We start from the raw sequence: 26,039 nt of genomic DNA on the forward strand, positions 1-26,039 counted from the left end.
TTCCTATTCCTTCAATTGGTGAAAACTGGCAGAGAAATACCTGTGCTTTCTTTGAACATGTCGACCCAAAGTGATTTGGCAAAGTCGATTTACTTCATCGGCATTGTGCTTTAACCGTCGCTGGCATCCAGTGAAGTGCTCATTTTTATAAATGTCATGAAAAGAATATTGGATTTGGAGTTTGAATTGCATCTTACCATTTCCTAGCTGTGGGATACTGGATAATGTAATAGATGCTGTCAGCCTCCTGCCCATGTTCCACTGGTCTCAACCAATGACTGATGGGAGAAGGTGTGCAAATACTCCAGCTTCCTCGCCTCTCTGTTGGGATAAGTTTGGGGCATGTTCTGTGCTGTCTCTAAGAGTTCCCTTGCAGGACTGAATCCCGACTGCTCATAGTGTTAGCTCACTCACTTCCTCATCTCACTTTCCCACTCCCTTTGTACTTGAACTTGAGTTCTTGTTTCACGATCTACTTTTGGGTGAAACCAACCTAAGACAGGTTTTAATCTATAGTTAAAAGTCATTAAAAGTTTCAGTTTCAGGCCGGGCACGGTGGCTCACACCTGTAATCCCAGTACTTTGGGAGGCCGAGGCGGGTGGATCACTTGAGGTCGGGAGTTCAAGACCAGCCTGACCAACAAGGTGAAACCTCGTCTCTACTGAAAATACAAAAATTAGCCAGGCATGGTGGCGGGCGCCTGTCATCCCAGATGCTCAGGAGGCTGAGGCAGGAGAATCGCTTGAACCTGGGAAGCAGGGGTTGCAGTGAGCTGAGATCTTGCCATTGTGCTCCAGCCTTGGCAACAAGAACAAAACTTCCTCTCAAAAAAAAAAAAAAAAAAAGAAAAGAAAAGAAAGAAAAGACTCAGTTTCCCCAACTGTAAGATGGAAATTATAATAACTATCTCACAGCAATATTGTGAGGGTCAAATGAGCTATCATATGTGCTCAGCCTGGCACATAGCAAGCGAGTAGAAAACCATTTGCCGGCTAGAAGCAGGCTATGATGGATTTGGGAGTGTGTATTTTGGTGGAACATAGAGAGTTACAATGCTTGGAAAGAGAGGCTGCTCTCAGGTTAGTTGAGGAAGCTGAGGTCACCTGCACATGGTTTGCATTCCTAGGTTATGACCAGTGATGTGCTGGTAAATATTTAACACCTGGCTCTTGGTAAGGGTTTTGGGGGAAGCCCTGCTTTGTGGTGTTTTCCAATTTGTGTGATATAAATAAATATTCCCACTAGGGCTGATTTCACTCTACCAACCTGGTGTCAGTGAACACTCAGTTGGGAAGAGTTGTGCGCCACTGGCACCTGAGAGCCAGTAGGAGCTGGCCCCAGCACACATCTGGCCATGACTAAGTCAGCATGTGACCCCAGTGATTTCAATTTCCAGTTCTGTACATGGGAAGGGGAGGATAAGATTTGTACTATGCATCCAAGACATGGGATATGTTCAAGCGCTGCCCTGAACCAGTTGAACCTCACCTGCATGTGAGATACTTCTGGGGTACATTTAATGATTATAATTATTATTGTTTTTTTGAGATGGAGTCTCACTCTGTTGCCCAGGCTGGAATGCAGTGGCATGATCTTGGCTCACTGCAACCTCTACATCCTGAGTTCAAGCGATTCTCCTGCCTCAGCCTCCCAAGTAGCTGGGACTACAGGTGCATGCCACCACGCCCAGCTAATTTTTGTATTTTTAGTAGATACGGGGTTTCACCATGTTGGCCGGGCTGGTCTTGAACTCCTGACTTCAAGTGACCCACCTGTCTCAGCCTCCCAAAATGCTGTGATTACAGGCATGAGCCACTGCGTCTGGCTAATGATTATTGAAATATTTATGCTGTGAGACTTTCTGACTCTCAGTTTCCCCATCTCCAAGGCAAGGGATTAAATGATTCCACGTGTCCCTTCTAACCCTTGACCTCTTTCAGAAGAGTCATCGCCTTGTCCTTCTGTCTATACAAGAACAAAACCTTTAAAAACCTTTAATGACAAAAAACCTTTTGTGTGGACTACATATGTGGCACCCACCATGAGACCCCCGGCACTGGCCCTTCCTAGAGTCCTTCCTGCTGGGAATTCAGTGGACATTAACCCAGTATAATCCTGCTTGTCTTGTATATCAGTTTCACCTCAGGGCTCCAGCATGGTGTGTCTCCAGAGGAGGACTGGAGAGGTCGGGGGGGAGGGACTGGTTTCTTAAGGAATGGATGGTCCCTTCCTTTCTGAATCACTATGCAACATTATAGACACCCGAGTGGAGTCTGCTCACGGTTTACATTCCTAGGTTATGACCAGTGATGTGCTGGTAAATGTTTAATACCTGGCTCTTTTTGGAAGGAGGTCTGGAGAAAAGTCTGTGTGGAGAAAGAGAACTTTCTGTGACAAAATTCAACATCTTGGTGTAATTTTACTCTTAATGCTCTGTTGACAACCCTCCCAAACAAGTCCCTGACTCAGCAGTTCCACCCCTAGGAATTCTTCCCCTAGGGATGTAATTGGATAAATGCAGAAAAGTATGTATATGGGGATGTCCCTCGCAGCATTATTTATAATAATGACAACACTCTATAGTGACAAATGGAGACCAAATGCCCAACAGTCATACATTAGTTAACCATGGCATATCTATACTTTGGAATACCATGTGGCTACAAAAACATAGGCTGCCGGTGTGTAGCTATTAACATGGAAGAATATGATATATATATTTTTTGAGACGAAGTTTCACTCTTGTTGCCCAGGCTGGAGTGCAATGGTGTGATCTCAGCTCACTGCAATCTCCGCCTCCCAGGTTCAAGCAATTCTCCTGCCTCAGCCTCCCGAGTAGCTGGGATTACAGGTGCACCACCACGCCCGGCTAATTTTTTGTATTTTTAGTAGAGATGGGATTTCACCATGTTGGCCAGGCTGGTTTTGAACTCCTGATCTCAGGTGATCCACCTGCCTTGGTCTCCCAAAGTGCTGGCATTACAGGTGTGAGCCACCGGAATAGGATATATTTTTAAGAAGCAGGTTACCAAACTGTGTGCTATTTTTACAAACTGTATCACCCATTTATATTAGCATCTGGAAGGATGTATGGTAAAATGTTAATAGTGATTATCTCTGGGTGGTGGAGTTTTGGGAGATTTCAATCTTCATCTTTTTTCATATGTAATAGTTTATTTTTATTTTTTATTGTGGTAAAATATGCATACCATAAAATTTACCCTTTTAACCATTTCTAAGTGTACAAATTAGTGGCATTAACTATATTCACAATGTTGTACAACCCATCACCATTATCCACGTCCAGAACTTTTTTGTCATTCCAAACAGAAACTCTGTACCCATTAAACAATAACCCCCTCATTCCTATCTCCTTCCAGCTCCTGGTAGCTTCTAGTCTACTTACTGTCTTTATGAATTTGCCTCTTCTAGCTACCTCATATAAATGGGATCAAACAATATTTGTCCTTTTGTGGATATTAATCTTTTCATTTATCTATATATATTTTTCTTTTTTGTTTTTGAGACAGGGTCTTACTCTGTTGCCCTTGCTAGAGTACACTGGTACAGTCATGGCTGTCTGCAGCCTCCACCTCCCGGGCTCAAGTCATCCTCCCACCTCACCTCAGCCTCCCAAGTAGCTGGGACTACAGGTGCATGCCACCAAACCCAGCTAATTTTTTATTTTTTGTAGAGACAAGATTTTGCCTTGTTGCCTGAGCTGGTCTTGAACTCCTGCATGCAAGCGACGCTCCTGTCTTGGCCTCCCAAATTGCTGGGATCACAGGTGTGAGCCATGGAACCTGACCTATATTTTAAAAATAAAACAAAAAAATGTTTATTTTACTTATGTAATAGAAAGGAAAGGGAAGCCCTGGCAGGCAGTTGTGGTATTTGGCCCCTGGTGATTCCGTCTCAAGCTGGGTCATGTGGTCCTGACTATCCTTCCCGGCCCGGGCAGTGTCAGGGTGCTGCCTCCATCTCAGCCTCACAGGATGAAAGTGGCCAGGGTGCAGGTGTGCAGCACCACTGGCTTGGGAGCTGACCACAGCGTGGCTTGCTGGCTGCTGGCTGCTGGCCCATGGGGCCCAGACCCCCTGCTGCTGAATCTCAGGGTTTTCTGTGTGGTGATGGGTTTGGAAGGGTGGGCTCATGATTCGCCGTGACTTTGATGGAGCAGCTGCCATGCAGAGAGAGAGAGATTCAAACCAGGTAGAGGTGGAGTTGTGTGGAGACTAGCTTCCTTGAAGCTCGAGAAGGAGGGTCTCTGCCTTTCTATTTCAAGCATCCTTTGTGTGTGCCAAACCCCTGCCCTGTTAAACACCCATCCCAGCGGCTGTAGGGCTGGCTGTTGAATGTTTTGTCCATAGCATGGCATGGGATGCAGGGGGCTTTGGTGGGGTCCACGAGGCCTCAGGTACTCTGGGGAGATGGGTGGTAGCCTCAGATAATCAGTGCCCCTTCCTAGAGTGCCATGTAGGGCCTTACAGCTGATCACACAGACATTTGGGGCAAGGATGGCTCTTTTGTGTACAGTCGGGGCCATGGTGCCATGGAGTGGGGGGCTGGTGAGGCAGAGTGTGCCCGCAGGTCAGCTCAGGAAACTGCGGGACCCAGAACTGGGAAACCAGGTCACATGACTGTATTCAGGGGTCACGGGAGTGGGTCAGGTGGCTTTTCTCTGGGACATTTGCTCTGAGGCAAATGCTGTGAGTTCCTTGTTAGGTGAGTTCCCTGAAGTGCCCGCGGCTCCTCCAGTGAGTTGGTAAGAGCGTGAGCCTGGGAGAGCACTCACGGTCTCTTCACCTGGCCGTGCCTAGTGGGCAGCTGCCCTTTGAATCTTAGGCAGTCGTGGGGGTGTACAGAGGTTTGATAGAGCCGCCTCTGCCGGCCGTGTGGAGGAGCAGTTCTGCTTTACATGGGGCTGACTTTCCTTTAGGGCTGGTCAGCTGTGCCCAGGGTAGACAGAGGAAGGTGTGAATGTGCTACTGTGGCAAACTTCCCCTGGAAATGGTCTGGAAACCCCCCGATGTGCCATTTCTCCTGGCACTAGGAGGGGTTTGAGATTTGCTGTGAGCGGGGAATTTCCCCACACATGTTGCTGGGTGTGTTAACTCGAGGTTAAAGGAGGGGGGATGTCAGATGCGCCGCAGTGACTGCTGCCCCCACCACACCGGAGGGCTCTGGACACACCCAGCACTTCCTTTGCTCTTCCCACTCACTGCTTTTCAAGTCCAAGGAACCTGCTGGGGTCTGGGGGTGGAGGCCAGCGATCTTAGCTTTTAGGTTTTCAGTCCTGTCCCCAGGTGTCGAGTAGAGGAAACCCCAAGATCACTGCACACAGAGCTCAGAGTCTCAGCCTATAGCACCAAAAAAGGAAGAATGCTGGGGTTCCCTTGAGGAAGGGGATGTGAAGTCAGAGATGAGTCTGAGTGGCCTGTGACTTGGAAATCACGCAGTAAACAGGAAGTGTGGCTACCAAAGAAATCTGAACTTGTAGGAAACAGGGGACCCGGAGCCAGCCCCTCCTTACCTGCTTGGATCAGTCTGTCTCTCTCTCTGCGAAGCTGGGAGAAGAACCCTCAGATAGGCCAGCAGGAGCACTTGGGGACACAGGCCTCGGGCTCTCTCTGCAGGGTGGCCTCCCTTAAATCCCGTAGTTACTGGATGGGAGGAAAGCTTACCTTGCTCTTCCCCAGGTAGACATTAAAACTACCCTATAAACTGGCTTGGCTTTGAGAAATGCAGGCCAGGGAGTATCTCGTCTTATTTGCTTTATTGGGGCCAGTGTTGTCTCCGCCAACTTCTCACTCTCCCCTTGGGTTCCACAGCCACAGGGAATTTGTCACTTGGTTGAATTGGAACCCACAAGAGGCTGTCTTGGCTGGTTAGCATTCTAGGTCTTTAGTTTCTCTGAGCCAGAGTCTAGTTCTACACATACCAAGCACACACACCATGCATGTGGACACACACATACACACATACACAGCGATACACCACTCCCCAACCATACGCTCCATCCACACACTGGACTCTCACTCACACACCGGGAGCTATGCTCACACCCACGCACACACAGCTGCTTCTTTCTGGAGTCTGTGCTTCCTCTATGCTTCCTTTTTTGTCCTGCTTCAGCGCCCTGGCTCTCTGATTAGAGGCTAAGAGCTCTGAGTTTCCTTCTACAACATCCATCCTAAAGGTCAGGCACTTGTGGACGCCGGTGGGGCTTCCCTGTAAACATGTGGCTGCTTCTCTGGCCTGCGAGGCCATTGTCTGGGTGGGCCCAGGACTGCTTCCTCCCATCTCCCGCAGTCGCGTCTGGGAACCCAGGCTTGGGCAGGGAGGGCTGGGCTGGGCCGCAGTTGGTGGTGGAAGAGCCGGGTCTTCGTAGGCTGACCTGCGTGAAGAAACCCCAGCATGGCTCTTGGTGCGTCTCAGTTCCTCCTGTGTCGGTGGGCCAGGCAGGGGCAGGTCCGGGGATGGGAGTGGGGTAGCTTGCCAGGAAGGGCCTGTACCTGTCATTTACCAAGCATCGAGGCTTTTCTGGGAATGGGGTGGGGATGGTCTGTGGGGTCTGTGAGTGGGAGGGGTAGTTCATTGTCCCCTCAGTGTCCCACCCAGTGTGTGATACGGGACTGAGATTCGATGGCTCTGTGACTGCAAGTACCCACGTCCTCGACCTGTGGCTCTGGGCCTCTCTCCTTGGCCCCTGCAGGGTCTGCTTTTTCCACAGCTTGTCCTCTAGGCTGGTCACTCACTCACCTCCCATCCCCAGGACCCCCCAGCCTGCTGTGGGCTGGTAACTGGAGCCAACCTGCTCCTGCTGCTCCATAGTGAGCCTCTCAGATCCAGTGCTCAGCCAGAGAGCCATAGGAGAGCACTGGGCTTCGTGTCGGCTCTGCCACCTGGGACAAGCCACCTAACCTCTGGGACCTTCTGTTTCTCATCTGTAAAATGGCTAAAGTGAAGCCTTCCCCATGAGGTTCTTGGAGGGACTAAGATAAAGCACCTAGAGCCAGCTACCAGCAGCAGCAGCAGCAGCCCCGGGTGCTTATTAGGACTGTACCTTCTCAGACCCCACCCCAGAATTACTGAATCAGAAACTGGGACAAAGGGACCTGCAATCTGTATTTTAACAAGCCCTCAGAGGGATTCCAATACACACTCAAGTGGGAGAACCACTCCTCCAGAATACAGTTGGGTTGACTGATTTTTGGCTGAAAGCACTTTCTTCCTTACCACCTCAAGAGAAGTTGTAGTCTATTGTTGGGTTCCGCTTGGCAGCTGCACCGCCCTGGATTTGAGCCTCAGCTCCGCCCCTTCCTAGCTGTGTGTCTTGGGGCAAGTGGCATAGCTTCTTTGTGCCGCAACTGTTCAGCTGCAAAATGAGGATAATAAAGTTTCTTTCTTAATGAGGTTGGTGTAGGGGTTAAAAGAGTCCAAGCAGTGATGGGGCTTCTGTTCCATAATGCAGGAAGGCAGAAGGCAGAGTGTGCCATTTCCTTCTGAGGCAGCCTGCATTTCGCCCATGCCCAGGACAGGCTTGGGTTTGGGAAGCATGATCTGGCATCTCTTACCATCTCTAGGTCTTGGCAGGGCCCCAGCCTGCAGCTCAAGTCTCCTTCCTCATGTGGTGCAATGGGGCTGGGGTTTCCTGTTTGCCATCCACACCACTTCCTGCCCCACTACGAGGGGTCTGAAGTGCAGAGGGATCAGCACTATCTCCTCTGCCATTGCTTGGTTACAAAGCAGATTCCCTCAGGAGACCTGGCCAGTTGGTCTTTAACACTGTAGTGGAAAGCACTGTGCCCAGCAACTTTCTTCTCCAACCCAGGAGATCCAGGGTGTCCTCAGAGGGAGGTGCAGGGCTCAGAGAAGAGGCGTGCACAGGCCCCAAAAGGGGAAGCTATAGGCCCCCAGTGAGCATTTCCTTTGCATCAGACCTGGGGCCTGGGGCTGGGGTCCGGCTTCTGTGACATGGTGCCCTGGCTTGCAAGAAGGAGCCCTTTGCATCAGCTCAGTGCCTGCACACATGGACCCTGCAGGACGCTCTACACTGTCCCCTTTCTTCTTGGAAATATTAGTAGCAGGGAGACGGTGCTAAATACCCAACTCAGTTTGTTTTTAGAAAATTCCACCCCTTCCTTTCTTGAAGGGCTGCTTTGAAATACTTATGGTGATGTCCTCAGTCTACACAGTTCTTTCCTACAGGTTCCACAGTGGTGCTCAGCCCTGGATGTACACTGGCATGGCCTGGGGAGGCTTTGAAAATGCTTCTGCCTGGGCCCCTCCCCTAGAGTCTGATGTAATTGATCTGGGCTGCAATCTGGATGTCAGGATTTTAATTTATTTTATTTTTTAAAGACAGGGGTTCACTCCATCACCCACACTGGAGTGCAGTGGTACCATCATAGCCCACTGCAACCTCGAACTCCTGTGCTCAAGCGATCCTCCCACTTCAGCCTCCTGAGTAGCTAGGACTACAGGGGTGCACCTCCTGAGTTGCTAGGACCACAGGCATTAACCGTGCCTGGCTAATTTTTTATTTTTTAATTTTTTGTAGAGATGGGGTCTCACTATGTTGCCCAGGTTGATCTTGAACTCCTGGACCCAAGCCATCCTTGTGCCATGGTCTCCCGAAGTGCTGCAATTACAGGCAGGAGCCACCATGCCCTCGCTGACATCAGGATTTTTTTTTTTTTTTTTTTTTTGAGACAGAGTCTTGCTTTGTAGCCCGGGCTGGAGTGCAGTGGCCGGATCTCAGCTCACTGCAAGCTCCGCCTCCCGGGTTTACGCCATTCTCCTGCCTCAGCCTCCGGAGTAGCTGGGACTACAGGCGCCCGCCACCTCGCCCGGCTAGTTTTTTTTTTGTATTTTTAGTAGAGACGGGGTTTCACGGTGTTAGCCAGGATGGTCTCGATCTCCTGACCTCGTGATCCGCCCGTCTCGGCCTCCCAAAGTGCTGGGATTACAGGCTTGAGCCACCGCGCCCGGCCTGACATCAGGATTTTTAAAGCAACCCCTTTCTCTACTCCCTCCCTGCCCCCGCTCTGGGAGTTTAATGAGCACCCAGAGTCAGAATCCCTGCGATGTCGGGTGTCTGTAAGCCACCTCTTCCCACTGCCTCCCATCCTTGGTTTCAGTCAAGGCTTTGGCAAGTGCCCAGCCCTCCCACTGGTCAGGTGGTGGCTCTGTGGGGTTTGCCACCCCGGGAATTCTCCATGGAAAGCCCTCTCCTCCCCAAGCCTGTCTCAGAGACTGGGGCTGCCTGGATCCTATAGAACAACTGTTGCTCTCCCTCCCTTACCCCCACTGGGAGCTGAGAGGGGGGTGGTTGGGGCCTGGCCCCTGCTCTACAACCAGGAAGACAATTCAGAAAACAAGAAGCAAAAGTGACCACCAAAGGGGGGCTCTTCCCCTCTCTCACCCTGGACTTTCCTGCCAGGGCTGCCCCTCCCTTGGAGGACTTTCCAATTCATAAATGAGAGGTGCTGGGTCTCCAGGCTGGAAGTGAAACCATGTAGGTTGAGCCAGCGTCCTGGGGATGCTCTGAGACCAAGGAAAGGTGGCACATTCTCCGGGATCCTGACCGTGGAGCGTTTGGAGGAAGCAAGACCTAACAGCAGAGGGGATTCTACTGTCTTTGTTGGGAGCTCCAGATGCCTCTCCCACCTCCGAGAGCGTCTTGAGGACTTGGTGTGTGCTCTCCTCTCAGGAAGCTGAGCCTGTGTATTTCAAAGGCTTGGCCAGCCCTGCATTTATTCTTGAGGAGGCCTCGTGTGGGAGGCTGGAAACACCTGCGAGTGGGGTCTGCGGGAAGGCAGGGAAAGGATGCTTTGTGCAATTGCTGCAGCTTCAGCTGGTCCAGAGCTTGGGCGATGCTGACCCTGTTCCTGCAGCCTAGGCTCCAGCACCAGGCTGGTCCTGAGTGGGCAGCTGTTTCCTCCCAACCGGAGAGTGAGTGGGGGACAGTGAGAGACCCAGTAGTTGCTTCAATCTTGATATGGAGCAGGTGTAATGGATGCTGCTGTACCACCCAGGCCCCCTTAATCTGTGGCATGCTGTGCGTGTTGACGGTGCTGGGTCTTAGCTGCACACGTTTCCTGAGAATTGCTCTTGCAGGGAAATGCCTAGGGGCTGGCTCTCTGCCAGTAACGGACACGCAGTGGTCTAGAAGCGCCACCTGCCCGCCTCCAAGTAGGACAACTCTGGGGGCCCTTCACACCACAGAGCTCCCCAAGGGATCAGCTGTGGCTGGGCTCCAGCTGAACCCACCTCATTCCTAGCTCCTCCTGCTGCCCCCGTCCTGCCTCCCCAACTCCCTTACCGGTTTCTCCTGAAAACACCTGCACAATAAATCACATGCCAAAGCTTTCTCTCAGGCTAGGCTTCTTGGAATCCCCTGGCCTAAGGTAGCAGGTTAGTGTCCCTGGACAGACTGCTGATCCCCTTCCTGGAAACAGTAATCACGATAACCCAGGTGCAGGAGAGAGGCCCAGGCTGGGAGCTGGGGGCTGGGGACCAGAAAGGAAGCTCCAGGCCCACGGGGGGACAGAAACACCAGCAGGTGACTTCTGTGTGGGGTACGTGCTGTGCTGAAGGGCAGGCCGAAGTGGGAGTGCCTGTCCCTACGTTGTCCAGGGGCCTCAGGGTTCGTTTATAGGGGGAGGTAAGTTTTGATGAGGGTCGAGGCTAGAACATGTGAATCTGGGTCTGAGGGGGTGCATGGGCACACTCACAGAGCATAAAAAGTAGGCTCAGAAAGTTCTCTGTGACTGGGATGTCATCATATTAAACGGCCAGAGGACCTTCCCTTTGTCCTGCTAAGACCTTCCCTTTGTAAAGACGTGCTCTTGGGTCTTAGGGAAGGTCTTACCCACAAGTTGTCTTTCAGGCAGTCAGGAAGTCATGAATGGGTCTCCACGTAACCAGCTGAATTCCACTGACAAGCAGAATGCATTGCCCGGGCATTTAATGGAGCTGAGGAGAATCTGGAACATTCTGCCGAAGCATGAAGCCAGTGCCAGAGGGAAAACTGACTGGTTGGTAGCCCCAACAGGGTTCCAGCATGACTGGAACCTGGGAGGCTCATGTCTCAATGAGGCAAGCTCACATCTCTAGCTATTTTAGTAGACATGCTTTGTGGTCAGTAGACATTCAATATATGCTTTATTTTCTAAAGTGTTGTTTCTAAAAAGAAGTACTGATTTATAATTCTAGATGGGGTAAGTAACTATGTTCATAGAGGAAGTTCAGTAGATTTAAATATGTTTTTGACTTCCAAAGACCGGCTCCATATTAAAAATGATTTTTGAGCCAGGAGAGGTGGCTCGTACCTTTAATCACAGCACTGTGGGAAGCCAAAACAGGAGGATCACTTGAGGCCAGGAGTTTGAAACCAGCCTGAGCAACATAGCGAGTCTCCATCTCCACAAAAAATAAAAAATTAGCTAGGTATGGTGCACGTGGTATGGACCACGTGCACCTGTGGTCCCAGCTACTCAGGAGACTGAGGTGACAGAATCACTTGAGCCCAAGAGATCAAGGCTGCAGTGAGCTGTGATTGTGCCACTGCATTCCAGCCTGGGTGACAGAATGAGACCCTGTCTCAAAAAAAAAAAGGATTTGTGTAAATTCTGCCTCTTCTTTCTTGTCCCCTTTCTGCCCCTTTCTCCTTTCTCTGTGTGGTAGACTATGAGGTATTTTGGTTCTGTGCCTAGATGCTGGCTGATGTGGGAAGTCCCTCATTCCTCCTTGCCTCAGTTTCCCTCCTATAAGACATAACAACCATTAGTCTGTATTCCCAAGGCACTGTGGGAAGTGATGATCGTAAATGGTTCTTACAAGGCGTTTTGGAGCCCAGGAGAGCACCATAAATTCTGGATAATAACAGGGGAGGCAGAAGCGTTGCAACCAGCCAGCTGAACGAATCCCTGTCTCCAAGGCCACAGATACTGGCAGACACCCTCAGAGGAAGTGTCCAGTTGAATCCAATTGAGTCCACATTCCTGTTCCACCAAGCTTCTTCCTCTGACCTTCCTTGTGTGAGAACAATGCTCTGTTTAAGGCATATCAGAATTAACTGTGAATTTCCGGTCCTCTGTTAGTGCTGCTGCTGCTGCTGCTGCTGCTGCTGCTGTTTGCCCTAAGGTGGATGTGAATGTAGCTTAGTTTCTTTAGCTGGCTGCAGGGAGCCAGTGCTTTGTGAGGGTGGTTGGAAAGTTTGTGAAGAAAGCTGCAGATGCCCTAAGGTGGGCAAAAGAGGAACTGGGTCCTAGAGTCACCTACCTATAATTTCAGTTCAACTATGGGGTAGCCTATGTAAATATTTTCTTAACACTCTTTTCCCAAGAAATGTAAAAGTAAGAAAAAAGGTGGGGAGAAGTCAGGCCATAGACAAAGATGGGGCAACATGAGCCCATAGGTCGGGGTTATAGCTGTGGCTTTCGTGAGATCACCCAACAGGTAGAGAGTGGCTGAGCCCTAGAAAATTCCCACAGTTGGGGCCATCAGACTGATTTGTACCAATCTGGTAAGTAAAAAGGAGGGACATGAGGGAAGTTGAACACCGTTTCACGGATTTATTAATTACTTGTATTGAGTTTTCCATGAACTATTGTGCATGTCCTTTTCCCATTTTATACATGAGCATAGGACCTTTTTCTTACTGATTTATTAAAGCCCTTTATGTATTAAGGACATTAGCCCTTTATCGTATGTTTTGTAAATATTTTCCCTCAGTTTTTAATTTGCCTTTTTGACTTTGTATAGCGTACTCTTTTTTCTAAACAGAAGTTGAAAATTTTCACAGATTGGTATCAATGTCTTCAGCATTTTAGTTTTTAGTGCTTAATTTTTTTATTCAATTATTTCTTTTGGTGGAAGGAGTAAGGTAGTGATTTCGTTTCCCTGTCTTCCCCCTTCCAAAGGCCAGCCAGTTCTCTAGTGATATTTTTAAAAATTAAGCTACCTTTCCCCTGCTATTTAGAGCTGCTACTTACAATCCATGTTCCCAGATATATTTGGGTCTATTTCTCTATGTTTATTGTTTTGTTGCTCTATTTTTTTCTGCACAACCAAATAGGTTTAAGAATCAAATTCTCTAACTGGTATTCTCAGTGGATTTAAGAAGACATGGTATCAAAAATAATTGTCTTAAGAGCAGGATAGATGCAGAACTAAATTACCAAATGATAGGTTATGTTGGAGGCAAAGAAAGAAAGAGTCCTGGAGAAAATTCAGTTGGTGAATTAGATTAGCTGGAGAATTCTGAGAAAAATAAGGAGATAGAGGGTAGCTGCTGGGATGGATGGATGCATAGTGCTAGAGAAGAGATCGCAGAAGAACCAAGAATGGACTGGGTGTAGTGGTTCACTATAATCCCAGCACTTTGGGAGGCTGAGGTGGGAGAATCACTTGTGGCCAGGAGTTCAAGACCAGCTTGGTTAACATAACAAGACCCTGTCTCTATAAAAGAAAAATTAAGAAAAAATTATCTGGGTGTGGTGGCTCATGCCTGCAGTCCCTTTGGGAGGCTGAGGTGGGAGGATCGCTTGAGGCCAGGAGTTTGAGGCTGCAGTGAGCTATGATGGCTCCACTGTACCCCAACCTGGCTGACAGAACCAGACACTGTCTCAAAAAAAAAAAACCAAGAGTGGGAGGAAGAGGGAAAATAATCAAAGAAAGATAGAATAACATTTCCTCTGGCTGAAGAAAGACTCCAGTGTTGAGAGTGAGAAGGGCTGCTGACAGCAGTCGCTGCTCACCTGATTTCCACTCCAACCAGGCTGTGCCATCAGCCTGGCTGAGATCCCCCATGACCTTTATGTGGTTTAACAGAGGCTACTCAGGATTCCCCTTCCCTGGACTCCGACCACCAGCTCCTGGCTCTGCTGACCTTGGCCTCCTTCTCAAGGCCCCTAGGCTTCCTTGGTTTCCTGGGCTTCCTTGGTACCATGTCTCCTGTTTTCCCTCTTTCTCCAGGGACTCCTTCCTCTGGCCATGCTGACCCACTGGGTTAATCAGAACCCTGCCCTCAGCCCTGCCCGCTTCGCCCCTTCTGTTCTTTCTTGATGACTTCATCCTCTTCCCTGACCTCACGTGCCAGGAATCGCTCTCTGGGGTCCCAGGCCTGCTGTGCTTCTGGTTATCTGCACTGGAAGTTTCCATGGGCCTGCCTGAAACTCAGTCTCGGTCCTCACATCAGCGACTGTGAAGGTGGCACCTCTGCCTACACTGCGGTCCTCGCCAGCAGCCCGTGTATCACCAGGACTCTGCCTGTCACCCCACGTTTCATCCTGCAGCACACCTGGCACACCGGCAGCACAAGAGGGTGTGCTTTCCACATCATGACTTTCCTCTTCCTCTTCGAACTCTCTAGAGTCTGTCTCTCCAACTCGGGCTCCAGCCTGGCAACTGGTCCCCTGGCCGCTCTTCTCCCGGATTATTTCTCCACAAAGCAAGGCGTTGGGTGGGTGACCTTTCTAAAATGCGCATCAGATCGCATCCCTGCCCTCGGAATTCCCCTGGTTTTCCTCTTGCTGCCGAGAAAAATGACTACGGTCTTGGTGGTTTGAAACAACAGAAATGTAATACTCATATTCTGGAGTCCAGAAGTTTGAAGTCAGTTTCTCTGGGCCAAAACTGAGCCCGTGGTAGGGCTCTGCTCGCACCAGGGGCTCTGGGGCAAATCTGTGTCCTTGCCTTTCCTGGCTTGTGAGCTGCCTTCAAGGTTCATGGCCCCTTTCTCCGTCTTTGTCCACAGTGCAGTGTCTTCAGATTTCTCCCTCTGCCGCAGTTGTCATGTCGCCTTCTCTCTGCTGGGGCAGAGCCTCCCTCTTATAAGGACACTGGTGGTTACATTTAAGGCCCCCCTGATAATCCAGGATAGTCTCTTCATTTCAAGATCCTTCATTTAATCACATCTTCAGAGTCCCTGTTACCATATAAGGTAATATTCACAGGCTCCAGGTTGGGACCCAGGTGTCTCTGGGGGCCATTCTTCATCCTCCACATACACACGGCCCAGCATTGCCCACCAGATGAAGTCCAGACTCCTCTCCAGGTTGGGGTTCTGCTCGTGCCACCCCATCTCGCACAGTTCCGAGTTGCCTGCTTTTTCTGCCTGGACCCACTTGCCTCTCATCTTTGCTGACACTGAGGTCTCAGTTTAGAGGTCCCTTCCCCCAGGATACCACCCTTATCCGTAGGTGTCCTTCCTGTTTGCTACCATAGCACTCACCCTCCCTTGACAGAGCCCTCTGCCCCCACACATCCCCCTCCTCCTGCACCATGTACCAGTGCTGGGATTACAGGTTTCCTTGGCTGCTGAGCCACCATCGCGAGCACGACGCTTGGCACGTTGTAGACACACAATAAATGCTTGTTGAATGTATAAATTTACACATGTATAGAAGCGGCACCTTTTTACAAAAAGGGGCACTGACTAGTTATGGGTAATTGTCACTTAAAAAAGAAAAGCTTTGGCTGGTGTGGTGGCTCATGCCTGTAATCCCAGCACTTTGGGAGGCTGAGGCGGGCAGATCACTTGAGGTTAGGAGTTCGAGACCAGCCTTGCCAACATGGTAAAACCCCATCTCCACCAAAAATACAAAAAATTAGCTGAGCTTGGTGCCACGTACCTGTAATCCCAGCCACTCAGGAGGCTGAGGCAGGAGAATCGCTAGAACCTGGGAGGCAGAGTTTGCAGTGAGCTGAGATCGTGCCACTGCACTCCAGCCTGGGTGACAGAGCTAGACTCTGTCTAAAAAAAAAAAAGAAAAAAAAGTCTTTCTCACTAGCTTGACTTTCCTTTTTCTGCATTACATGTGCACTCTGGTTTTCATGATCAGATTCTTCTTCTTTTTTGGAAAAGTAAAAAAAAAAACCATAAAATTTAAAATTTAGAGAGACCAATTGTGTTCTCAGGGTACCACTTTTGGGTACACTGGTAGGGTCCGAGTTTTCTTTTTTTTTGAGATGGAGTCTTGCTCTGTCGCCCAGGCTGGAGTGCAGTGGCATGATCTCGGCTCACTGTAAGCTCTGCCTCCCGGGTTTACGCCATGCTTCTGCCTCAACCTCCTGGGTAGCTGGGACTACAGGCGCCTGCCACCACACCCGGCTAATTTTTTGTATTTTTAGTAGAGTCAGGGTTTCACCGTGTTAGCCAGGATGGTCTCGATCTCCTGACCTCATGATCTGCCCTCCTCGGCCTCCCAAGGTGCTGGGATTACAGGTGTGAGCCACTGCGCCCAGCCGGGTCTAAGTTTTCTGAATGGAATCAGCCCATGGTAACTTGCAGTAACAATTTACCAAAACTTAGTGGCTTAAAATAACACTAATTCACTTTTATTTTATTTTATTATTTAATTAATTAATTTTGAGATGGGCTTACTCTGTTGACCAGGCTAGAGTGCAGTGGCGTGATTGTGGCTCACTGCAGCCTTGACCTCCTGGGCTCAGTTTATCCTCCTGCCTCAGCCTCCCTAGTAACTGGGACCAGAGGTGCACGCTACCACATCTGGCTAACTTTTTATTTTTTGTAGAGATGGGATCTCCCCATGTTGCCCAGGCTGGTCTTGAACTCCTGGACTCAAGCGATCCTTCCTCCTTGGCTTCCCGAAGTGCTGAGATTAGAGGTGTAAGCCACTGCGCCTGGCCTTATTTTATTGTTTTTTTTTTTTTTTTTTTTTTTAAAGAGACAAGGTCTTACTCTGTTGCCCAGGCTGGAGTACAGTGGTGCGATCATAGCTCACTGCAGCCCTGAGCTCCTGGGCTGAAGCAATCTTCCTACCTTAGACTCCCAAGTAGCTATAGGACTACAGGTGTGTGGCACCACATCCAGCTAATTTTAAAATTTCTTTGTAGAGACGGGGTCTCCTGCCGTTGCCCAGGTTGGTCTCGAACTCCTCCTGCCTTGGCTTCATGAAGTATTGCAGTCATAGGCAGGAGCCACCACGCTTGGCCAACACTAACTGATTATCTCACAGTTCTGTAGTTCAAAGGTCTGACATGAATCTCACTGGGCTAACATCAAGGTATCAACAGCGATGTGTTCTTTTCTGGAGACTCTAGGACAAGTCCATTTTCTTGCTCTTCAGGCTTCTAGAGGCTGTCTGTGTCCCTTGGGTCATGGATCCTTCTTCCAGAAGGTTGAATCCTTCTCACATGGTGTCACTGTAATACTGGTTCCCATTCCTCCCTCTTCCACTTAAAACATATATTGTGGAGTGGGTGCAGTGGCTCACACCTGTAATCCTAGCACTTTGGGAGGCCGAGTTGAGCAGGTTGTTTGAGTCCAGAAGTTCAAGACCAGCCTGGGCAACATGGCAATACCCCGTCTCTACTAAAATTCAAGAAACTAGCTGGGCATCCGTGGCACATGCCTTTAGTCCCAGCTACTTGGGAGGCTGAGGTGGGAGGATCACTGGAGCCTGGGGAGGTCGAGGATGCAGTGAGCTGAGATTATGCCACTGCACTCCAGCCTGGGTGACAGAGTGAGTCTCTGTCTCAAAAAAAAAAAAAAAAAAAAAAAAAAAAAAAAATATATATATATATATATATATATACACACACACACACATATATATGTATATAGTGGTAAAATACACATAAAGTTTACCATCTTAACCATTTTAAAGTGTCCAGTTCAGTGGCATTAAGTACCTTCACATGTTGTAGAACCATCACCACCATCTATCTCCAGAGCTCTCTTCCTCTTGCACACTCTGTTCCCATTAAGAAACTCTCCATTTCCCCTTCCTCTCAGCCCCTGGCAACCACTGTTCTGTGTTTTGAAGCATCACCATTCTATAAAATCAGTCTCTGATTTTGTCTACTCTAGGTACCTCATAAAAGTGGAATCATACGGTATTTTTCTTTTTGGGTGTGGCCTGTTATAATGTCTTCAAGGTTCACCCATGTTCTAGCATGTGCCAGCATTTCCTTCCTTTTTAAGGCTGAATAATGATCCACTGGATGCATATACTCCGTTTTGCTTATCTGCTCACCCATCAGTGGACACTTGGGTGGCTTCCACCTTTGGGCTGTTGTGAGTAATGTGATTTTGCCCCTGAGGGCACTTAGTAGTGTCTGGCAATAGTTTTGGTCGTCATCACTGGGGTAGTGCTGCTGGCATCTAGTGAGTAGAAGCCAGAGATGCTGCTAAACATCTGCGATGCACAAGACAGTCCCACGCCAAAGAACAGTCCCAGGCCAGGGGCGGTGGGGCACAACTGTAGTCCCAGCTACTCGGGAGGCTGAGACAGGGGGATCGATGGAGCCCAGGGATTTGAGGCTGCAGTGAGCTATGATCATGCCACTGCACTCCCAGCCCAGGTGACAAAGTGACATCCCATCTTTACAAATAGAAATAAAAAAAGAATGGGCCAGGTCCAAATGGTAATAGTGCTGCTGGGCGTGGTGGCTCATGCCTGTAATCCCAGGACTTTGGGAGGCCATGGCAGGTGGATCACCTGAGGTCAGGAGTTTGAGACCAGCCTGGCCAACATGGTGAAACCCCCCTCTACTAAAAATACAAAAAATTAGCCAAGCGTGATGGTGGGCACCTGTAGTCCCAGCTACTTGGGAGGCTGAGGCAGTAGAACCTGGGAGATGGAGGTTGCACTGAGCCGAGATCACACTACTGCACTCCAGCCTGGGCGAAGAGAGAGAGACTCCTTGTCAAAAAACAAAACAAAACAAAACAAATGGTAATAGTGCCAAGGTGGAGAAATCCTGACATATATATATACCTATCTGAATAAATATTTATACATGTAAATGTGTGTATGTATATGCATATTTTATACTTACATAGATTTTAAACAAAATTGGACCCATAGTTTTGTTACCTGTGTTTTTGTAATGTATAGTTATAATTAAATTGTCTTTCACATTGTCATATTTTAGTGGTGTCTGTAGACACATACTGTGATTTCTCACACTCGGCTATATTTGGGCATTTGTAGGTGGTTTACCCATCCTCAGTAGACCTCAGTAGAATCGGGCTGTCCCTGAGATAACTCTCTATTCTGTGTTGTGGTGGTCTCTTCCGAGAGGAGGACTCATCAGTCGTCCTTGGAGCCAACGTGGGTGTCAGTGTGCTCTGTGGCTGGGGCATTCGTGCTTGGATTGTCCAAGGGTTGTCGTCTTTCCTTTGGATGTTTATTCTCAGAGGCTGTGGTAAGCCAAGGCAGCAGCCAGCAGTGTTGCCTCTCACAGCCGTGGGTCAGTGTTAGCTGTGGATCTGGGTGGGGAGGAATGGAGAGCCATGGCATCCAATTTTGTGTCCGCTCCCCACCCCAGGTTCTGCTGAGCTCCCAAGGACACAACCTGACTTTAACCTCTGTCTTCTCCTTCCAAATATAGGCCTCTCCTTCCGATGAAAAGAGAAAGGAAGAATGGACTACAGTCACCAAACGTCCCTAGTCCCGTGTGGACAAGATAAATACATTTCCAAGTAAGACGTTTTGCTAGAGAGTTTTGTCCCCAGTGACCAGTCCCACGCTGGGATGTTGTGGGTGGACCGCAGCCGCTGGCACAGGGGCCTCCCCTGTGTATCAGACTGGCGGGGCTCCTGTGTGTGGGAAGGAGTCAAGCGGCTGAACTTGGACTTGTGAGAGCATCAGGGCGGCTGCTATAGATAAAAACATGCCCCCAGAGCCTGGCCTGGAGGTGAAGTAAAGGGGATGTCAAGACGCAGTACCTTTGGGGGCTCAAAAGATGTGGTGTCTTGGAAGGCTTCCAGGAGGAGCAGTTGGCTGGTGGCAGTTTGCTATCTTCTGAATGTTTGTGTCTCCCCCAAATTCCTATGTGGAAACTTCACCCCAAGGTGCCGGTATAAGAGGTGGAGCCTAGGCCGGGCGCGGTGGCTCAAGCCTGTAATCCCAGCACTTTGGGAGGCCGAGACAGGCAGATGACGAGGTCAGGAGATCGAGACCATCCTGGCTAACACGGTGAAACCCCGTCTCTACTAAAAAATACAAAAAACTAGCCGGGCGAGGTGGCGGGCGCCTGTAGTCCCAGTTACTCCGGAGGCTGAGGCAGGAGAATGGCGTGAACCCGGGAGGCAGGGCTTGCAGTGAGCTGAGATCCGGCCACTGCACTCCAGCCTGGGCAACAGAGCGAGACTCTGTCTCAAAAAAAAAAAAAAAAAAGAGGTGGAGCCTCTGGGATGTGATTAGATCTAAGTATCCTTATAAAAGGCCAAGGGAGCTTGTTTTTCCTCCACAGTGTGAGGACGCAGTGAGAAGGCACTGTCTGTGAGGATAGGGCTGTCACCAGACACTGACTCTACCTTAACCTTGGACTTCCTGGCCACCAGAGCTGTGAGAAATGAATTTCTGTTGTTTAGAAGCCACCCAGTCTATGGTCCGGCAGCCAGAACGGACAGAGACACTGCTCCCCGTCCTGTCTGTGGTGTTCCTGGGGAGTCCTGGCTGGGGTAATGTGTCCCTGGGCTTCTCTGGTTCTCGCTGAATTTGGCACAGGTGCCCTCTGAATAGAAGGGGACAATTTAATTGCTTTCTATGCACTGAAGTCTCTTGAGCTCAGGCTTTTTGCTAATGTGACTGGGCTTGAGCCAAAATAGACCCTTGAATTGGAAGTTCGAAGACGTATTTTCATGTCCAGCATAGGGATTTCTTTATCTTTTTTTTTTTTTTTTTTTTTTTAGAAAGGATCTCCCTCCTCACCTAGGCTGGAGTGCAGTGGCGTCATCTCAGTTCATGGCAACCTCTGCCTCCTGAGTTCAAGTGATTCTCCTGCCTCAGCCTCCTGAGTAGCTGGGATTACAGGCATGCGCCGCCACACCCAGCTAATTTTTTAATTTTTAGTAGAGATGGGGTTTCACCATGTTGGCCGGGTTGGTCTTGAACTCCTGACCTCAAGTGATCCACCTGCCTCAGCCTCCCAAAGTGCTGGGATTACAGGCGTGAGCCACCATGCCCAGCTAGAATTTCTCTCTCTTAATGAAATATTTAATTTATCTGAGATCAAATTGTTTGAAGTCCTTAGACACACTTAACACATGTTTTGTAACATCTGACCATTCTTACCTCTTTATGGACAGATTTCCCCAGGGACTTCTACCAACCAGTGATTTTCTATCCCGGTTCAGATCTGTGTGTTCAAAAGTACCAAACAGCCTTTTGTCTTAGGTTATATGGAATCACATTTTCCACGAATTCATTTCAGCTTGCCTAGAACCACGTTGATTTATCTAGGTTTAACTTGTCAGGAGTTTCTTGGCATTTCCAGTGGGTTTTGACTCCTGGCATGGTCCAAAATCTCTCCACTGAATGGTTAGGTTCAGAGAGACTGAACTCTGTTACCCCTTACTTGAGACTAGACAAAAGCGCGCAGCGGCCCCCCCACCTCTCTCCACTCTCATCCTACCTGGAGTGCAAAACACGCACTTTCAGATGAAACTTGACTCATGCATTCTCAGGGTTGATGAGGGATTTCCCTGATCACAAAGTGGGTGAAATCTCCTCTCTGGCCACGTGCAGTAGAACTGTGTACTCTCAGGGCAGCCACTTGGAAAACTTGATGGCTAACGAGGTCTAGTACTGGGCTTCAGAGTGGGAGTTTCTAAGGATTTTTATTTTTTATTTTTTAAATTTTTATGAACTGAAAAAGTATTGCCAGGGCCCAGAAGCCACCTCATGCCCACTTCTTGTCACTACTCCCCAAGGTGAACCACTATCCTGAATTCTAACACTCCATTTTGAACTTTATATCAATTGAATATGATCTGTGCTTTTTTGTGAAAGAAACTAGACACAAGAAAAGCACAGATCCTGTAATTCCCATGAGTTACACACATGCGTGTAGTTCATTCACATTCTCTTCGCTGAGAGTTTTCCATTGTGTAGCTATTACTTCCTTTATTCACCCATTCTGACGCTGATGGGGGTTTGCAATTTTTTTTTTTTTGGAGACGGAGTCTCGCTCTGTTGCCCAGGCTAGAGTGCAGTGGCACGATCTCGGTTCACTGCAACCTCCACCTCCATTGTTCGAGCAATTCCCCTGCCTCAGCCTCCCGAATAGCTGGTATTACAGGTGCATGCCACCATGCCTGGCTAATTTTTTTTTTATTTTTTATTTTTAGTAGAAATAGGGTTTCACCACGTTGGCCAGACTGGTCTTGAATTCCTGACCTCAGGCAGTCTGCCCATCTCAGCCTCCCAAAGTGCTGGGATTACAGGTGTGAGCCACTGCTCCTGGCCACAAGTTTTTAAACACATGATCGCTTCTGAACAGCCTGGAAACTTCTGAGTCTTTTATATTTTTTCTGAGACAGAGTTTCACTCTGTCGCCCAAGCTGGAGTGCAGTGGCATGATCTCAGCTCACAGCAACCTCTGCCTCCGAGGTTCAGGTGATTCTCCTGCCTCAGCCTCCTGAGTAGCTGGGAATACAGGCGTGCACCACCATGCCTGGCTGATTTTTTTGTATTTTTATTAGAGATGGGTTTGCACCATGTTGGCCAGGCTGGTCTTGAACTCCTGATCTCAAGTGATCTGCTGGTCTTGGCCTCTCAAAGTGCTGGGATTACAGGCGTGAGCCCACCGTGCCTGGCTAGCTTCCGAGTCTTACGAAGGCCTGTCATTATTGTCCTTTCCTCACACACAGCGTGCTTGAGGGAGAAGAGGCCACAGCCAGGCAGGAGAATGGCTGTCTGTGGGCTCTGAAGTGCTTGCCTCAGTGAATCCATGGCTTATTAACACCTGCTCATTCGGCTTGAGTTTGGGAGTATTGTCAGCAGACGAGGCCTGCCTTGGTGTCCTGGAATTGCTCTTTACATTCAGCATTGTTCTGGGGTGGTGCTCACTCTTGACTTTGATCCTGGGGGAACATGGTTATGGGGTGGTGGTGGCAGAACTCTGTGCGCATGTGCATGTGTGTGTACGTACATGTGGACAAACACCAAAGTGCGGTGACTGAAGGCCAGGTGAGAGGTGAGAGAAAGAGGGAACAACTGCATTATAAGTGGCTTCAGCTGATCATGTTTTACCTCTTATATTTTCCCCCTAAGAAATGAACTTCTCTTGCATCTGAAGACCTACAACTTGTACTATGAAGGCCAGAATTTACAGCTACGGCACCGGGAGGTGAGGAGTCTCCAGGGAAGGCCCTGATTGGCTAGTCCAGACCTTGTCCCCGTGTGTCCTGGATCTGAAGGTCCCTGAGGTTCCGAGAGATCCCTGCCTCTCCTGCTTCTCATTTAGGATGCTAGTGGGGGTCCTTGGGGTTCTTTGGAAGAAGACTCCAGGCCCAGTTTTGTTGTAAAAAGGGTGAATGTTTCAGAGATGTGTTCCAGAGACATTCCTGTAGAAGTGTGGCTGGGCTAGCACAGTCTCATGGGGGAGATTCTCCAGAGGGAGCTTTCATGAAATGACCTTTCCAGGTGGCTCCCAAGCAGGCGTCCTCTCGTTGGGCAATTCGGGAGCCCCACCCAGTCCTCTGTGTTTAAACATTTGGGCCCAAGTCCTGTCGCTGCAGTGACCTGGGCAAAGCACATAAGCTCTTGATGGTAGCACTTGGCCCATCCCCACACCTGGTCATCCTAGTTTGCTTTTGTTATTCATCTGGTTCCCATCCCGAAACCGAGCTTCCTCATCCTGTATCCATTTCTCTAAAGCCTGTTATCAGATAGATGGTGAGTTATAAAGGAGTCTGGTAGGGTACTTTATACCCAAGCACTCGTGACTGATAAAAAGGTCCATATGTGTAATGCCCTTTGAAACACATTTTCAGGTTATCAGGCTGTGGAGATTTAATCCATAGAAACAGATAATAGATGGTGGAATTTCAGCTGCTAGGGCAGGTTGCTTGGGGACAGTATGTGGGATGTAGTGGCCTATTCTGTCCCTCAAACCACCCCACTTAGATAAAATCCTGTTTTGGGTTAAATTTTGACCTACAGTTGTGTAAAGTGATGATGCCCACCTTGACGAGGGGAAGGCCATGTAAATTGCCAATGTTTACATAAAGCCTTCCTCCCTGGGACTCCTAAGTGCCCTAAAATTGTTTCATTTCTCTCCTTCCCTCTTTTATTCCTTCCTCCCTCTTTGAGGATGATGTTGGGCCTCATTGGGCTGATGTCATTTTCACCTATGGGGCTTGTCCTGAAGATGTGGCTCATGACCCAGATCTACCACTTGATCAGCCCATAAAACATGGCTTCAAAAAGGTTCTTCTGAGACTGAAGGGAGGAGAACGGATTCTTTTCGGGATTGCCCTTCAAGCTTTTACTCATCAGCAACTGGGCCATGCAAGATTTTAAATAGTTTGTAAATAGCTTTCCTGGGTTATGTCCTATCGAATAAATGATTAAAAGTGCTCCATGATTAAAGGATTTCATAGTCATAAGCGAGTCCCAAGTCTTTGGGATGGAACATATAAATGCCTTTAGAATGGTTTTACATTTAACGTATTTAACGTCTAATTAGTCAGCAACCTTTGAGAATAAACTGGGGACTCCTGCAAGAGTTATTCACCTGTTGCAGAGTTGTCATTTAGCCCGTTAGTTGATTACAGAACCTGGGACGTTCTGCTGTTTGGAAATCTGATTAGCACAGCCTCTCCCAGCTCATGATCACTTGACACCCTTTTAAAGACAACAGTTCATCTGCTAGAGGAGGTGGTGTTCTGTAGAATAAACTTCGGCAAATGTTGCTTTAAATTTCCTTCAACCACCAGGTTGGGTTGCTAAACATATGTTATAGCTACAGAGACACCATTTTCCATAGTAGGGGATGGGACGTAGCTAACTCCAGTTCTTGCTTCTGTTAGCAAGGCTAATCTCATGTATTTTAAGAGATGTATTCTGCTTTCTTTAAAAGTCGTTAGGATAAAAAGAAAAACAATGCTTTTATAATTTGCACCTATATATTTGAATTTCACAGCAACTTTTGTGCTGACCTGTGAGGTCCGCTTCAGTATCTAGGGTAGTTTACCTTAGAAAGTGTCTCAGAGCTGGGGTGTGAACTGGGCAGCTACCCCCATCCTGTGAATAGAATCTGGGGCACCCAACTAGGACATATGAAGAATGTGTCATTTGTACCTCAGCATGGTCTTGGCGTCTGTGGGGGCTTTTCCAGGCTCACCACTCTGATTGCTTTGTGGGCAGGAAGAAGACGAGTTCATCGTGGAGGGACTCCTGAACATCTCCTGGGGCCTGCGCCGCCCCATTCGCCTGCAGATGCAGGATGACAACGAGCGCATTCGGCCCCCTCCGTCCTCCTCCTCCTGGCACTCCGGCTGTAACCTGGGGGCTCAGGGGTGAGTCAGAAGAGATGGTGCCGGGAGATGACCGGGATGCCTGGGGGTTCTGTGTGTTCTCAAGCAGATAAATGCTGCCTTCTTCCAGCCAGCCCTGACCCTGGCTCCTCCTCCTGCCACCTCTACTGCCCACCTGCCTTGGCCTTGGAATGAGGAACAAGGAGCAGACATGGTTGTGATTGGACCCCCTTCCTGTCACCACAATCACTGATGAGGTCACAGAAGGGAGCTGCCGAGTCATAGGAGGGGAGATGCTGAGTCACAGAGTCCTCCCTTAGGGAGAACTCAGGAGTCTCTGGGTGGAGTTGCTAGTGGCTAGTGAGGCCCAGTCTGCAGATTTCTAACAGAGCGCCCCATGCCCCAGCATCCTCCCGACTAGGACCACTCCTCATAGAATGGCCCCGCTCCAAGGCATTTACGACTTGAACCTTCTGACCAAAGCTCTCTGAATCTTGGGGGAACCTGGAAGAGGAAAAGGAATGTCAGGCTCTGTCAGAGTCAGCTAAGCGAGATCAGCCAGGGGTCTGCTCTCTGCAGACCACATGGGGAGCCAGGGTGTGGTGTGATGGTGGGTAGTCCAAGTCCCCACCGGAAGGGCTGGGAAGACCTAGTCCATCCCTCCTTATCCTCCATGGCTGAATAAGCCGCGGAATGCACCGCCAGATGCCTCTAGCAAGGCGTGCCTTCTTCATTGTCTTTCTGGGACTTGAGTTTTAGGATCAAGTGACTAGCCTGGCTCCATCCTGAAACCTG

General features: G+C 49.1%; 1 protein-coding gene across 5 annotated transcripts in view; it reads left to right on the top strand.

Annotated features, from left to right (window-relative positions):
- RASSF2 (Ras association domain family member 2) overlaps window positions 1-26,039 on the top strand; it is a 46,496-nt gene that overhangs the window by 4,730 nt on the left and 15,727 nt on the right. For all 5 annotated transcript variants that reach the window (XM_028828213.2, XM_028828209.2, XM_028828210.2 and 2 more), the window contains 3 exons: window positions 19,370-19,460; window positions 23,038-23,113; window positions 25,135-25,286. In XM_028828213.2, coding sequence (XP_028684046.1) covers window positions 19,402-19,460; window positions 23,038-23,113; window positions 25,135-25,286 — 287 coding nt within the window. In that variant the 5' untranslated portion in view covers window positions 19,370-19,401. The remainder of the gene's footprint in view (window positions 1-19,369; window positions 19,461-23,037; window positions 23,114-25,134; window positions 25,287-26,039) is intronic.

The sequence above is a fragment of the Macaca mulatta genome, chromosome 10 (assembly GCF_049350105.2).
Source record: "Macaca mulatta isolate MMU2019108-1 chromosome 10, T2T-MMU8v2.0, whole genome shotgun sequence".
Taxonomy (NCBI): Eukaryota; Metazoa; Chordata; class Mammalia; order Primates; family Cercopithecidae; genus Macaca; species Macaca mulatta.